We start from the raw sequence: 13,078 nt of genomic DNA on the forward strand, positions 1-13,078 counted from the left end.
AGTATAATGTGGATAAATCTGAAGTTATCCACTTCAGAAGGAAAAACAGAAAGGCAGAGTATTATTTAAATGGTGATAGATTGGGGAATGTTGATGTACAAAGGGACCTGGGTGTCCTTGTACACCAGTCACTGAAAGCAAATATGCAGGTGCAGCAAGCAGTTAGGAAGGCAAATGGTATGTTGGCCTTCATTGCAAGAGAATTTGAGTACAGGAGTAAGGATGTCTTACTGCAGTTATACAGGGCCTTGATGGGACCAGACCTGGAGTATTGTGTGCAGTTTTGGTCTCCTTACCTAAGAAAGGATATACTTGCCGTAGAGGGAGTGCAGCGAAGGTTCACCAGACTGATTCCTGGGATGGCAGGACTGTCGTATGAGGAGAGATTGGGTCGACTCGGCCTGTATTCACTCGAGTTTAGAAGAATGAGAGGGGATCTCATTGTAACATATAAAATTCTGACAGGGCTAGACAGGCTGGATGCAGGAAGGATGTTTCCCCTGGCTGGGGGGGTCCAGAATGTGAGGGGTCACAGTCTCAGGATATGGAGTAGGACATTTAGGACTGAGATGAGGAGAAATTTCTTCACTCAGATGGTAGTGAACCTGTGGAATTCTCTACCTCAGAAGGCTGTGGAGGCCAAGTCACTGAATATATTTAAGATGGAGCTAGATAGATTTCTAGACACAAAAGGCATCAAGGGGTATGGGGTGGGAGCGGGAATATGGTATTGAGATAGAGGGTCAGCCATGATCATATTGAATGGCGGAGCAGGCTCAAAGGGCCGAATGGCCTACTCCTGCTTCTATTTTCTATGTTCTATGTTCCTATAATGACAAGATAATCTGTTTTGGTGATGTTGAATGAGACATTAATATTTGCCAGGACACTGGGAAGAACTGCTCTGGCTCTTTTTCAGATAGTGCCATGGGATCTTTTACTTCCACCTGAGAGGGTAGACAGGGCCATGATTTAATGGCTCATCCAAAAGATGGCACCTCCAACAGTGCAGCACTCCCTCAGTACTGCATTGGAATGTTAGTTTAGATTATGTACTCAAGTCTCTGGAGTGGGACTTGAACGCGCAACCTTCTGACTTAGAGGCGAGAATGCTGCCACTGAGCCACAGCTGGTCAGTGTAGTGTTAGCAGATTCCATTATAGGAGCATTACAGTTGGTTCCAGAACCCCTTGGTGGGGGGAGGGAATCAGGCAGAGACTCTTGCTCCCGATCATGGTCATTGAGACCTGTTAGAAGAGCGCTCTTGTGGGAATCTTGTGTGAGGACAAGATCGGTCTTGGTTGTGACACCTTCCATAGCTGAATAGCCTGCCAACATGGGCAAGGTATTGTTGGGGGGGGGGGGGGGGGGGGACGCGTGCAACTAGCACCTGTGGAACTGGACCTCAGTGAAAGCCAGCATATTCAGGGAAAGAAATAAAGAAAATTGGGGGTTGGGGGAAGAAGGAAACAAAATTAGATACAGGACCTAATGGCAACTCAAATGTTGGGCAAACTGTTGGGGGAGGAATGGATTTATTATCCTACACAAATAAAACAGAAAAAACCCAGGGGCAATAAAGGGAAAAAGTACCCTGGAAAATTCCTCTCCGACCCCCCCCTCCCCACCCCCCTACCCCCCTCCCAGGCGATCGAAACCAGTCCAGGAGATCACATGGACCAAACCGGTCTTTAAGCACTTTCTCAGTTAGAGGCGGACACATGGGGTTGGAGAAGGGAGGGTTATACAGGAAAGAATATATCTTGAAAAATAAGGGTGGAGGATAAATGTTTTAATTTGCAACGCAGTAACCTGCTTGTTTATATTTTTTTTGTAGCTGCACACAGACGAAATAAACCGTAACCGTAAGCGAGTTTTGGAAATTAACATCTACATCCACCACTGGCAGGATGAGCTGGATTTCCTTGAACTCCAAGACATGAATTGATCCCTAAATGTAATGTGAAGGCAGGGGGGGGGGAGGAGGAGGAGGGAGGGATGGCACCCTGTGGCTGCCAGAATCTTGAGTTGCTGTGAGTGTTGTGTTCTTTTTATAACGGCTGATATTCTGTTTAGGCTCTGGTGTAACCAGATTTAAATTGGAATATTGTAATACTAAGTTTTTAAAATTTGTTCCCCCCTCCCCCTTCCCACCACATGAAGGTGCCGCCTGTACAGCCAGACAGCTTCTCTAGTTCACTGCCCTCTCTGATCAGTGATTAGAACCCTTATGATACAGAGATATTGAAGAATCGATGCCTCCCCATCAATGACCCCACTACAAGCCATGGTGCAAAACCACCCCATCTCAGTGGAAATACAGCGGGTGCTCCTGGGACTTGACCATAACCTGTCTGGTTAGCCAGTGCTGTACTTTTTCTTAGAAATCCCCAGGCCTGGGAATTGACTTCTAGCCACTATTTTTAGCAGCCTCTAAAACTGCATTTGTTTCAGCAAATGAACATTTGTCATTGTACTGGAGAACATGCATTACTTCACTTGCATATCTCCTACTCAAGCTCATTCTTCCTAGTATTCCTCACCTCTCTGTCTGTCCTTCCTTCTACAATCTACACACTTAAATCCCAAGCGTGGTGCTTCCTAACCACTACTTCATTTATCACATGTTCTTTCCTACTCCTTTCAGCCTTGGTGGAGTTCTGAACTGTGAGCCTTATCCCTGGTTTTCTCAATAATAAAAACACAATGCTTGCATTTTGTTCTGTGGCAAGAGTGGCATATTTTAAAATATCTGACAAATAGTGGCTGGAGTTTTCTTTAAACATCAGAATATGAATAAACTATACCCTATACATTTTTCAAAAACCCACCTTTTTAAAAAAGAGCCTTTGCTTTCCTTTACTAACCTTGCCTTCTCTCATTTTGCAACACTGAATGCTAGATTGAGTACCTGTGTAAATTGACATATTATAGTATCAGTTCAATGCATTGATTGCTTAGTGTTAAAAGGATGCAAAACTGTAAATTAGAGAAAATTGTTCCACTGATCTTTTCTTTGTTTTGTAAATGCATCATTTTATGTTTGAAAGTCATAACATGACCTGGTACAGAGCAACTCTATAAAAAGGGGCAGGTTCAAACACGCATCACCCTCCGTTGCACTGAGCTACACAGACCAGGCCGATCATTGGTCTGTGTGAGAGTTAGCTGATCTCTTCTGGTTCCAGTGTGAAGTGCTAAAGTCCTCCTGGGTGGGGGGTAACCGGTAACCAACATTCAGTCATACGTGAACTGTGGTCATTTAGATAGGTACCAGATGAGGTGTCTATAGAATCCTACCCTCCTGAGCTCCACAGGAGAAAAAGGGAAGAAAACTGGGGAACATAGTACATATAAAGGAAGTGATAATAGAAGACCCATTCTATGATGATATGGAGCACCCCAGTAATTCTAGTAGGATTCCTGTGCTCTCCGATCACAATTGTTCTGTACCATCACTCAGTCCCATAGAAATGTGGGCAAGCAGACTATAATCTTACCATCTCCAACAGCCATGTCAAAAGCCAATCTCTTAACCTTTCATAGAACCAATATGGAACACATGATCAGATCATCTACCACACGTTTGATTGTGCTCATTCAATATGAAGTTAACTTGAGAAAAGAAATCTGAGGTGCTGTTGCTGGATCTCATTGCCAAGAAAGGCACTTTTATGTAGGGACTTTAATACAGCAAAACATCTCAAAGCACTTCACTAAAGGAGGAGGAAATTGGACACCAAGTGACAGTGGTAGAAGAGTTAGGGGAAATGGCTGAAGCAAAGTCAAAGATGTTTGGAGTTGGGAAAGAGATATAAAATATAAAGGGGTTTAGGAAGAAAATTCCAAACTGCAATTTTCAAGCTCTGGAGTGAAAGAAAACACATGCCTTTTTAAATTTACAAACCCAAGTGGTGAGTATTAAATTCCAAAATTATGTCAGGGCAGGAAAAAAAAACAATTCAACTAATAGAGGCAATGTGCACCACTGGGTGGTGACGTGGACTGGAAGGGACAAAGTGGAGTTCTTGCAGTGAATACACTGAGCATCATCAAAATATATAGTACTTGAGATAAAAATGGAAGGTGACTGACTGTTCCCTCTGTGGAATGCACCACCTGCTACTGTGATTGTGACTTGTTTTTGTCAGTTCCCAATCACATATGTTAAGAATAATGCATAATATTCCCTAGATCACTGTATTTTAAAATCATTCAAGCCTTGGCAGTGTTGATGATTGTAAACAATTTTACAACACCAAGTTATAGTCCAACAAATTTATTTTAAATTCCACAAGCTTTCGGAGGCTTCCTCCTTCCTCAGGTGAACGGTATGGAAATGACTGGACTGGCAGAAGAAAACCTTATGAAAAATCATTTAATCCTTAATTTCTATGCAAAACTTTTAAAATTCATGTTATTCACATGAATAGATGTACTGCTTGTTACCTCAAAGTTCTTTTTTTTTCCCTTTTAATTATCATTAATCCCTAAAGTTTCATGAAATGAGTTAATGAATTCACCGTTTACAGGTGTGTTTTTTTAAAAAGGAGGCATCAACTCCCAGTGAACAGGACTGTTCAACAGGCAGAACACTTTTTATTTTTTAAATTACGGACTATCATGTACCCATCCGGGGAAAAAAATTCTGCAGTTACATGAAAGCTGGACAGACGATCAGTCGCTTCAGTCCTGCAGTAGCTTGTGTTTGACAGTGGAGCTCTCTGAACACAGATGGACGAACAAGGTTCCTGCAGCCGTGCGGGATCGAAGCTCATGGAGGTCGTAGTCATGCGCCCATTCAACGTTTCCCCAACACTCAATCTATAGAGGAAGAAGGAAAAAAAAGTGTCCCCTCTATGCTTATAACATTGCCAGACCGATCACCGTTTAAGTCTCAACCAGTGTGAAAGATTAGCACAGTTTGTGCCTGAAAGGGTTGTGGAGGCAGGAACCCTCACAACATTCAAGAAGCATTTGGATGAGCACTTGAAATGCCATAGCATACAAGGCTACGGACCAAATGCTGGAATATGGGATTAGAGTAGACAGGGCTGATGGCCGGCGCGGACACGATGGGCCGAAGGGCCTCTATCCGTGCTGTATGACTCTATGACTCTGAGATAAAGGACATTATGAAACAACTGGACTTGCTTGTCGTCTGGGTATGTTTACGGTTTAAATACACAGAACCTGCTCGCTCAACCACCCAAGGGCATGACTCACAGCCACAATTATCATGGGTTTGAGACCCAAGGTCATCCCCCACTCGCTTGCCTTAAAAAGAGTAAGTCTAACAAGATTGCACTGTTGGAATTGACATTTGCAATTCAACTCTCAGCAAAGTTTACACAAACACAGTGATGAATATTTTTATTTATATGAACTACCATCCCCATGTCTCAGAGGCTGTCTTCCTATTCATTTGGTACCGCCATCCAAGTGGACATTATTTATGCACAAGCCTAGACAGGGTGTGTTGACAGGTTATTCAACCGTGGGAGGGGCATCACAGCCATGGCCAATCCTGACCTCACCATGCACTTTCCAGCTGGGGTCACGGGACAGAGATTTAGGAGCAGGAACCATGCTTGATATTTTTCCCGCCCTTTTCTAGCCCAGGTGCACTGTGATTAAGTGTAGAGCCTCCACTTAAATCCCCTCCAAATCATACACCATCCAGACTTGACCTGTATCGTTGTTCCTCAGTCACTGGGTCAAAATCCTAGGACTCCCGACCTAAGCACCATGGGAGCAACTTCACCACATAGACTGCAGCAATTCAAGCAGGAGGCCCACCACCACCACCTTCTCAACAGCAACCAGAGATAGGCAATAAATTCTGGCCTTGCCAGCGACATCCATAGCCCAAGAATGAATAAACAAAAAAAATCAATCATGGGATCTTCCTGGTCTGTATAATTCAATCCCACACCAGGCAGGGCCTTTACTTACTGAGCTAGAGGGGACATGGTGAGATTTTATGTATCCTTTATAAAAATAAAACTATTGTGCTAAAAAGTGTTATCTCTCATCACAAACTCAGCTATATCCCCAGTTACCCTACCAGAAGCGAGCTCGGGCTCAGCTTGCTCACCTCGAGCCGAGCACCTCATGGTGAAACAGACCCAGTAAGAAACCACTCCTCCATTGGGTCACGACTGTAACCCAAAGGTCCCTCGCTCACCGGGTTTGTTAAGGGAATGCACAAACCAGGGAACAGCCACATGCAGCCCAAGCTTTGCTTCACAGTGAGAGGGAACAGAAAGCCAAACCAATGTCAGCCAGTAAGTATAGGCCCGTGGATTGGAGGAGGGGAGAAGACGCGCCCAGTCCCCACCGATATACTCCGTACCTGATACTGTTCTTCTAGCCGAGACAGCAGCACAGCCTTCTCTACATTCAAGTTTCGGTCAATTAGATTTAATGAAAGAACCACTGATTTCAGCTGATGGATGATATACTCCAGACCTACAAAAAAAAAATCAAAGGGAGAAGCAAGCAGAGTCAGTGAGTTCAATAAGCATTTCTCCTAGTCAATTACTACATTTTTAAAAAAATTACAAGGAGTACCGGGAAAAAAAAGTGAGGAGTGAATACTTTGCGCTCAAATGACTCTTAAACATTGTTTTAAGTTTTAACTTTTGGTCCAGAGTATTCAGCTATGACAAAGAGTGAAGTGATCACACACCCACTAGTGCCCAGGAATTGTAAGAGGAGAGGTGTTGCTCAAAGGTCTCCTTGGACTCCTTTGGAATGTTTGGTCCCAAGATACTTGTGGAAGAGCCAATCACAACATTATATCTGTTGGAATAAAACATAGATTAGTATTAAACAAAACAAAATCAGCAAGCTGGCAGTGAAAGAGTATTAAAGGGTGGTTCCATTTTATTCTGAGTGAGTCCCTCCATCACTGTCCGACAAAAGTGGCCAAAAGCTATCGCAAGAACTCTGTCTCTGTACAACTGCTGCCTAGCTGACACAATTCCCGACCAAGGCTCTTAACTAATACAGCAATTGCGTGACCCTTTGTATTCTCCCCTTCAGCAGGTAAGGCTACCTTGCTGCAGATGAGGGGCGTTATTGGCCCACTGCTGTCCCACATTGAGCACCTAGGACGACCCCTTCCACTCACCTGTTTTCTATCCACTCGATGACTGGATCCCATTCATTTCTCTGGAGCTCCACTAAGCCGGGCGGCTCCTCCACTCTGTAACTATACATCAACAAACACAAATAAGTGTGGATAAAGAAGGCCCAGTTTAAGCTCATCCAACTAAGAAAGGCCCTGAAGTCACCCCTTTGCAGCATCCAACTGTTTCTCATCCCTTGTCTTATGATTCTCACTGCCCTCTTACTATTAAAGTACTGAAACAATTTCTTATTGTTACGTTTTGCATCTGCACCTATGCTTTTTCCAGATCTTTTTGCTCCTCTGACCAACCTCTCAACCTTGTGTTTGCATGTTCCTATGTTCATCCCAGTGAACCCCTTCTCCATTCTCCCTGCAGGATTTGTAGGGGTCTTTTTGTGATTATCTTAAATTTGTTCCCTCTTCCACTGAGCAGTGGAAACGTTCGATTATTTTATCATAACCGATCTGAATCTTGAAGGTCACCCCTTAACCTTTTTGTTCCTAATGGAAAAAAGCCCAAACTTCTCAAATCTACTTGAAGTTGCCACCTTTAATGCCTGTGTGATTGCACACCACACTGCCCTGCTCCTCTACTTCATCTAAAGTCTCATCATTTAAGATGTATTTTTGTTGGGCAAGGGTATCAAAGGATGTGGAGCAAATGCAGGTAAATGGAGTTGAGGTACAGATCAAACTGAATGGCGGAACAGGCTCAAGTTGCTGAATGGCCTACACCTGTTCTGAAGTTCCTATGCATTTCCTTTCTCAAGTCTTACTTTCAAAATGTATTCCTTCACATTTTTCTACATTAAACTACATCGGCCACCTATCTGCCTACCTAGCCTCCCTATCTGTGTCCTGCAGTTTTTCCACAGTTCTCGTCACCATTAGTCAACCCCCACCACCCCAACAAAAGAATCGGTGCCAGAAGCAAATTTCAATATTGTTCCTTCAATTCCTAAGTCCAGATAATTTATGCATATAATAAATAAGTGCACGCAGAAATTCGACAATCTCACCCACAACAAACATCACTTACCAGACGGTGTCTGTGTCCAGGTATTTAAGAGCCGCCCTAATCAACTGTTCTTTTGTTCTTTGTGTGGGATTATCCAGTGCAGTGTTGCATAAAGTTGTCTAATCAAAGAGAATATCATCCAGTTTAGCTTCAGGTAATCATAATTTTCCTACATAATAGTCACTGTACTTCAAAGACATTCTGACTCCTGTGTCAGTAAGGTATTTTGAATTGCTTGGGAATTTCTCTGTACAGTTCAAATTGGCTTTCTTCATAAAAGTATGATCCAGAAAATTTGCATATGTGACACCCAAGGTATGGCAGACATAAACATATGCTAGACATACCCTTTTTATATTATTAATAATAATAATAATTAGAGAAATACATCTCAATGAAGTCTCCCCCCACCCCTCCCAACATCTTCTCTCTAGACTGCAATACTTAATCCTTGCCCATACTCGTCCTTTATACTTTGGGACACTGGTTTATATTGTGACCCCCTGACAAAAAGTTAGTGATACTGGTTTCTTTTTATAAAAAACGACTTGTGTTTCTGATAGTAGCACCTTTTTTCCTAACCCGATTTTGCCTCCTCATCTCCTGATGACGCTGACTCTTGCTGATTGACACCTCCACAAGTTCCAGAAACTATCGCACCTACACGAGACCATTGGCAGGTTATTTAACTGGAGAATCACCAGAACCACTTCTGACCCTGATCCTGTCCTCACCCAACACCAATGCATACTTGCTTTCCTGCAGGCACCTGGTTGATTCCCTTCCCCAGTCCGTGGACACTGAGGCCAATTATAATGTCCCCACCGCTGCCCTGGTGCAATCAGCTAACTCAGTACAGACCAGGGACCTTCCTGGTCTATGTGGCTCTGTACCACAGTGTGTCCACTTTGCCAGGCATGAAAGGTTTAAGAAGTTCATAAACTCCAGTCAATAAAAAAACAATTAAAACCAGACTCTACCAGGTGCATCGTGAAGAACTGCAGTGTGTCTCGCTGAGACTCCCATTCCGTGGCGACAGCGATTGCCAGAACTTCGCTGGGGACCGTGAACAACTTGCCCTGAGGCGTCTTCAGCTTCTTGCGGTCCAGGTTTATCTCAAATGCTCCTCCTGCAACGGCAAAAAACAGTCCCTTACAAAGTCAGAGCAAAACCCATCGTACAACCTGGACGTTTAGACCTTCACCCGGATCATTGTGCCTCCTTGAAACAAGTCCAGTCAGCACAAGAATTCTTTGTTGTAAACATCGATCCTTGATATACATGCTCTGACAGTTTAACAGATACATTAATTTCAGTAACAGGACCACTGCATTACTATACCAGACGATGGATTTTTTCCTTTCAAGAAATATGTTTACTGTCACTGACCACTCCTTAGTTGATGCTTTAATTAGATGGATGAAATAAGAGCGTAACACACTTCTGGCTGATTCATATGAATTATTTTAAATAGAATAGAAATACAAATGCTTACATCAGAATTGGGCACATTAAAATTACTTTGCTCTGGCTCAGCTTTAAAACTGTCAACAGCTGAAGCCAACCGTGATACCGAACACTTCAATTAACATTTTTTCTGTAGGTGCGGCCATGTTGCCTAGATTTACATCTGAGCGGAGCATTGTTCCCGCAGCAGTTGGAGCTGAAGCAGCTAGTAGTGACAGGAATCTGGCATAACAAAAATAGGAAAGGTTCACAAACTGTGCAAATCCCACGTCTATATTTGCCAGTGTCTCAAGACTACGTTCTGGGAATTTACTAATACCCTGGAGGGGAGAAGTGATTTGGGACGGTATGACACATAGAATCATACAGCACAGAAGGCGGCCATTCGGCCCATCGTGCCTGTGCCAGCTCTCTGAAGAGTTACCAATCAGTCCTACTCACTCCCATGCTCCTTCCAATTTGCCCAGCAAATTTTTCCTTTTACCCAGACATAAATCCTACAAATGTCTACACTTGCCCCATGTAATTTGACATTGCTGCTCTAATAATGCAATTTTCCATTAAAGGTCTTGGTCATATCCTTTTCTGAGGGAATAAGATTTATAATTGCAGTTCCCAGAATAAATCACTTGCTCTGCTAATACTTGGGAGGTTACCAAGCGTACTGAGGTTGTGCTAACAGTTCAGTAATCAGCTCGGTATTGTGTTTCAGGACTTTAAAGATTAACCAATAGATGCAAATATCCTTCAGCTGACTAACTGCACACACCCTGATTGGCACTTTCATGGCTATGCAGATATCTGTTCTTGACCACTCTTGGTTACATTTCTATGGACAGATTAGTCACACTCGTGAGTGACCTTCCCAACACTGAGAGCATTTACACAACACCCTACCATATCTTAGAAATGTCCTAAAGAGCCTCACATAGAGCAGATTATGTAGGTAAACGTGGTGTCAACTTTGCACATAACAAGGTCCCAGAAACAACACAGAGATAAATGGCCCAGTTGGTCTATTTTTGATGGTGTTGAGGGAAGAATGTTGGCCAGGACACTGAAAGAGTCCCTGCTCCATTTTGAATATTTCCCTGGGTTTTCACTGCCCAACTGAACCACCAGAATAGGACCACAGTTTTAACATGTCATCCGTAGGATAGCATCTCTGTATTCCCTCAGCATAAAGAGTAGTGGAAATCTTTCCCCCAAAAAGCTGTGGATCCTGGGGGGGCAATTGAAATTTTCAAGACTGCGATCGACCGATTTTTGTTAGGCAAGAGTATCGAGGGATATGAATCAAAGGCAGGTAAATGGAGTTGAGGTGCAGGTCAGATATGATATGATCTAATTGAATGGCAGAACAAGCTCGAGGGGCTGAAAATGGCCTACTCCTGTTCCTATGTCCGATAATGCTGCACAGTTGCCCAGAAATTGGTTACAATGGTGGTTAGGGGTCAATTTGTTGTGCGGCTGAAAAGGATACAACATTTAAAAAAACAATCTTCAATCGTAAGCGTCAGATAGAACAGAAATCTTACCTTCCCCTTGAGAAATGCTAACATCCTGATAAAATTTCTTCCGTTCTAGAAGAGGTGCAAAATTCAAAAGAGAAATCGGAAAAGTTATTTACCTGCTAAAAACTTGCACCGTAGCAACAATGTATCCATGCAGTATGCCGTTAATACGGTGCAGAAATTCCAGGAAATTAAGGCATGAGTGACTTACGCCATTACGTATGTCAAGCCATAATTTCCTGGGATCTTGCGATTCTCCCCAGAGACCCTCACCGAAAAAGTTGAACAGCTAATTATCATAGCTCCGCCCCTACCCACCCTATTAAAATCAACAGCAAGATTGAGTTTGCTAAATTAACACCACTGTGATCGTCACAGTCACTTAGACTGTTATAAAAAGGCACTTGAGAACTCAGGATCACTAACCTAGTCAGTCAATCACTCACCAGGTTGCCTGTGAGTAACATTCTTTTTTACTGATTTGTTCTAGGAACTTCATTTAGATCTCTAACCTCAATTAAATAATAAGATAAATATTTTGGCATTATTTTTATGTTAACATTTGTTGAACTTGTGTGCTAAGTGGTCATGAAATACGGCTGGGGATTACACGCAGTTCAGAAGACAAGCCTATGCATACGGGTCTCTCAACACTGATTTATATGGAAAGAAATTGCATTTATATAGTGCCTTTCACGACCTTAGTACATCCCAAAGCACTTTAAACCCAATGAAGTACTTTTGAAGTGTAATCACTGTTGTAATGTAGGAATCGCTACAGCCAAATTATGCACATGAAGATCCCACAAACACCAATGTGATAATGACCAGATAATCTGTTTTCGTGGTGTTGGTTGACCAACCTCTCCTCCGAAAGACGGCACCTCTGGCTGTGCCGCACTCCCTCCCTCCCTCCTGCACGGAGAGTGTCCGCCTGGATTATGTGCTGAAGTCTCTGAAGTGGGACTTGAACCCACTGACTCAGAGGCGAGAGTGCGGCCACTGACACCTTGTATTTGGTGCCCGCTCTCGATCCTCTCGGTGTCATTTTATACTCTGTTCCCACAGCTCCTGTCACTCACCTGTTGCCGGGTACCGCCGCCTCCACTCCGTCATCCTTCCCATCACCTGGCAACCAAGCCCAGGCCTCAATACGGCGGGCGCCCGAGCCCAGAAGCGGGCCAACATCCTCTCTAAACGCCCCGCAGTAAAGTTAAAGACAGCCCTGCCTCTCACACCAGAGCGGCCGCGGCTCTGTGCACGTTATTGTTCGCCCGCCGGCCGCCCTTCGGTTCCTCGGCTCCAAAAGACATTCACAAGGGCGCCGCCATTGACCCGACCTTTCACCCCTGCAAACCCCACCCACACGCGTCACCGACCAATTGATCGACGTCTTCGCTATCCAATCACACCACGAGATTTGACTGTCAATCAAGCTGCTGGAAGGCGGGGCTCCAGTTTGAACCGACTGTTTCCCGCCCTTTCCCCAGTCTGATGGGCTGCTGCACCACGTGGCTCTGTTTTTGTCTGCACTTTCCAATAACTCGGCGTGTCCCCTCCCTGGTTTTTGTCTCTCAGGTTACAGCTTAATCTCTGCATAAAACTAGAAATTATTGTTAAAGAAAGAACTTGCTTTTCTATAGCGTCTTTCACAACTTCAGGACATCCTAAAGCACTTTACTGCCAACGAATCACATTTGAAATGTAGTCACTGTTGTAATGTAGGAAACGTGGCTGCCAAATTGCACACAGCAAGATCCCACAGACAGCAATGAGATAAATGATCATTCCAACAGACTCCCACTAAACTTATGGCAGAAGTCCACCAAAACAGCCATGGGTTGTTGGGAGTTGTGTGGTGAGATTGTTCCAGCATGTTCCATGCCTGCGTGTAAGAAAGTGAATGAATGCGCGAGTGGGGAGCTAGACATAAGTTTGGGGAGG

The 13,078-nt window shown here is 43.8% G+C and overlaps 2 protein-coding genes across 5 annotated transcripts in view; one reads left to right on the forward strand and one right to left on the reverse strand.

Moving 5' to 3' along the window:
* Positions 1 to 6,168, forward strand: part of drc3 (dynein regulatory complex subunit 3) — a 34,243-nt gene extending 28,075 nt beyond the window's left edge. For 3 of the 4 annotated variants that reach the window (XM_068002966.1, XM_068002965.1, XM_068002968.1), the window contains one exon: positions 1,838 to 6,167. In XM_068002966.1, the coding sequence (XP_067859067.1) occupies positions 1,838 to 1,948 (111 nt within the window). In that variant the 3' untranslated portion in view covers positions 1,949 to 6,167. Of the gene's footprint in view, positions 1 to 1,837 lie in introns of all 4 variants that reach the window. The other variant, XM_068002967.1, reaches the window with a different exon arrangement.
* Positions 4,580 to 12,494, reverse strand: atpaf2 (ATP synthase mitochondrial F1 complex assembly factor 2). The gene is made up of 8 exons (XM_068002969.1): positions 12,217 to 12,494; positions 11,159 to 11,203; positions 9,134 to 9,282; positions 8,175 to 8,272; positions 7,136 to 7,216; positions 6,692 to 6,804; positions 6,356 to 6,471; positions 4,580 to 4,824 (listed from the first exon to the last, which is right to left on the reverse strand). Exons 1-8 carry the CDS (start codon positions 12,320 to 12,322, stop codon positions 4,687 to 4,689), a joined length of 846 nt encoding a protein of 281 aa, XP_067859070.1. The 5' UTR covers positions 12,323 to 12,494; the 3' UTR covers positions 4,580 to 4,686.
* Positions 12,495 to 13,078: the final 584 nt, after the last annotated feature.

The sequence above is a fragment of the Heptranchias perlo genome, chromosome 22 (genome assembly GCF_035084215.1).
Source record: "Heptranchias perlo isolate sHepPer1 chromosome 22, sHepPer1.hap1, whole genome shotgun sequence".
NCBI classification, from domain to species: Eukaryota; Metazoa; Chordata; class Chondrichthyes; order Hexanchiformes; family Hexanchidae; genus Heptranchias; species Heptranchias perlo.

Excerpts from the sequence above, each read along its gene's own strand:
- atpaf2 (XM_068002969.1), bottom strand. The coding sequence starts at position 12,322 with ATGTTGGCCCGCTTCTGGGCTCGGGCGCCCGCCGTATTGAGGCCTGGG. Across the intron at positions 7,217-8,174 it reads CTGGACACAGACACCGTCTG|TTACAGAGTGGAGGAGCCGC; the intron begins GTAAGTGATGTT and ends GTTGATGTATAG. Across the intron at positions 6,472-6,691 it reads CAATTCCTGGGCACTAGTGG|GTCTGGAGTATATCATCCAT; the intron begins GTGTGTGATCAC and ends TTTTTTTTGTAG.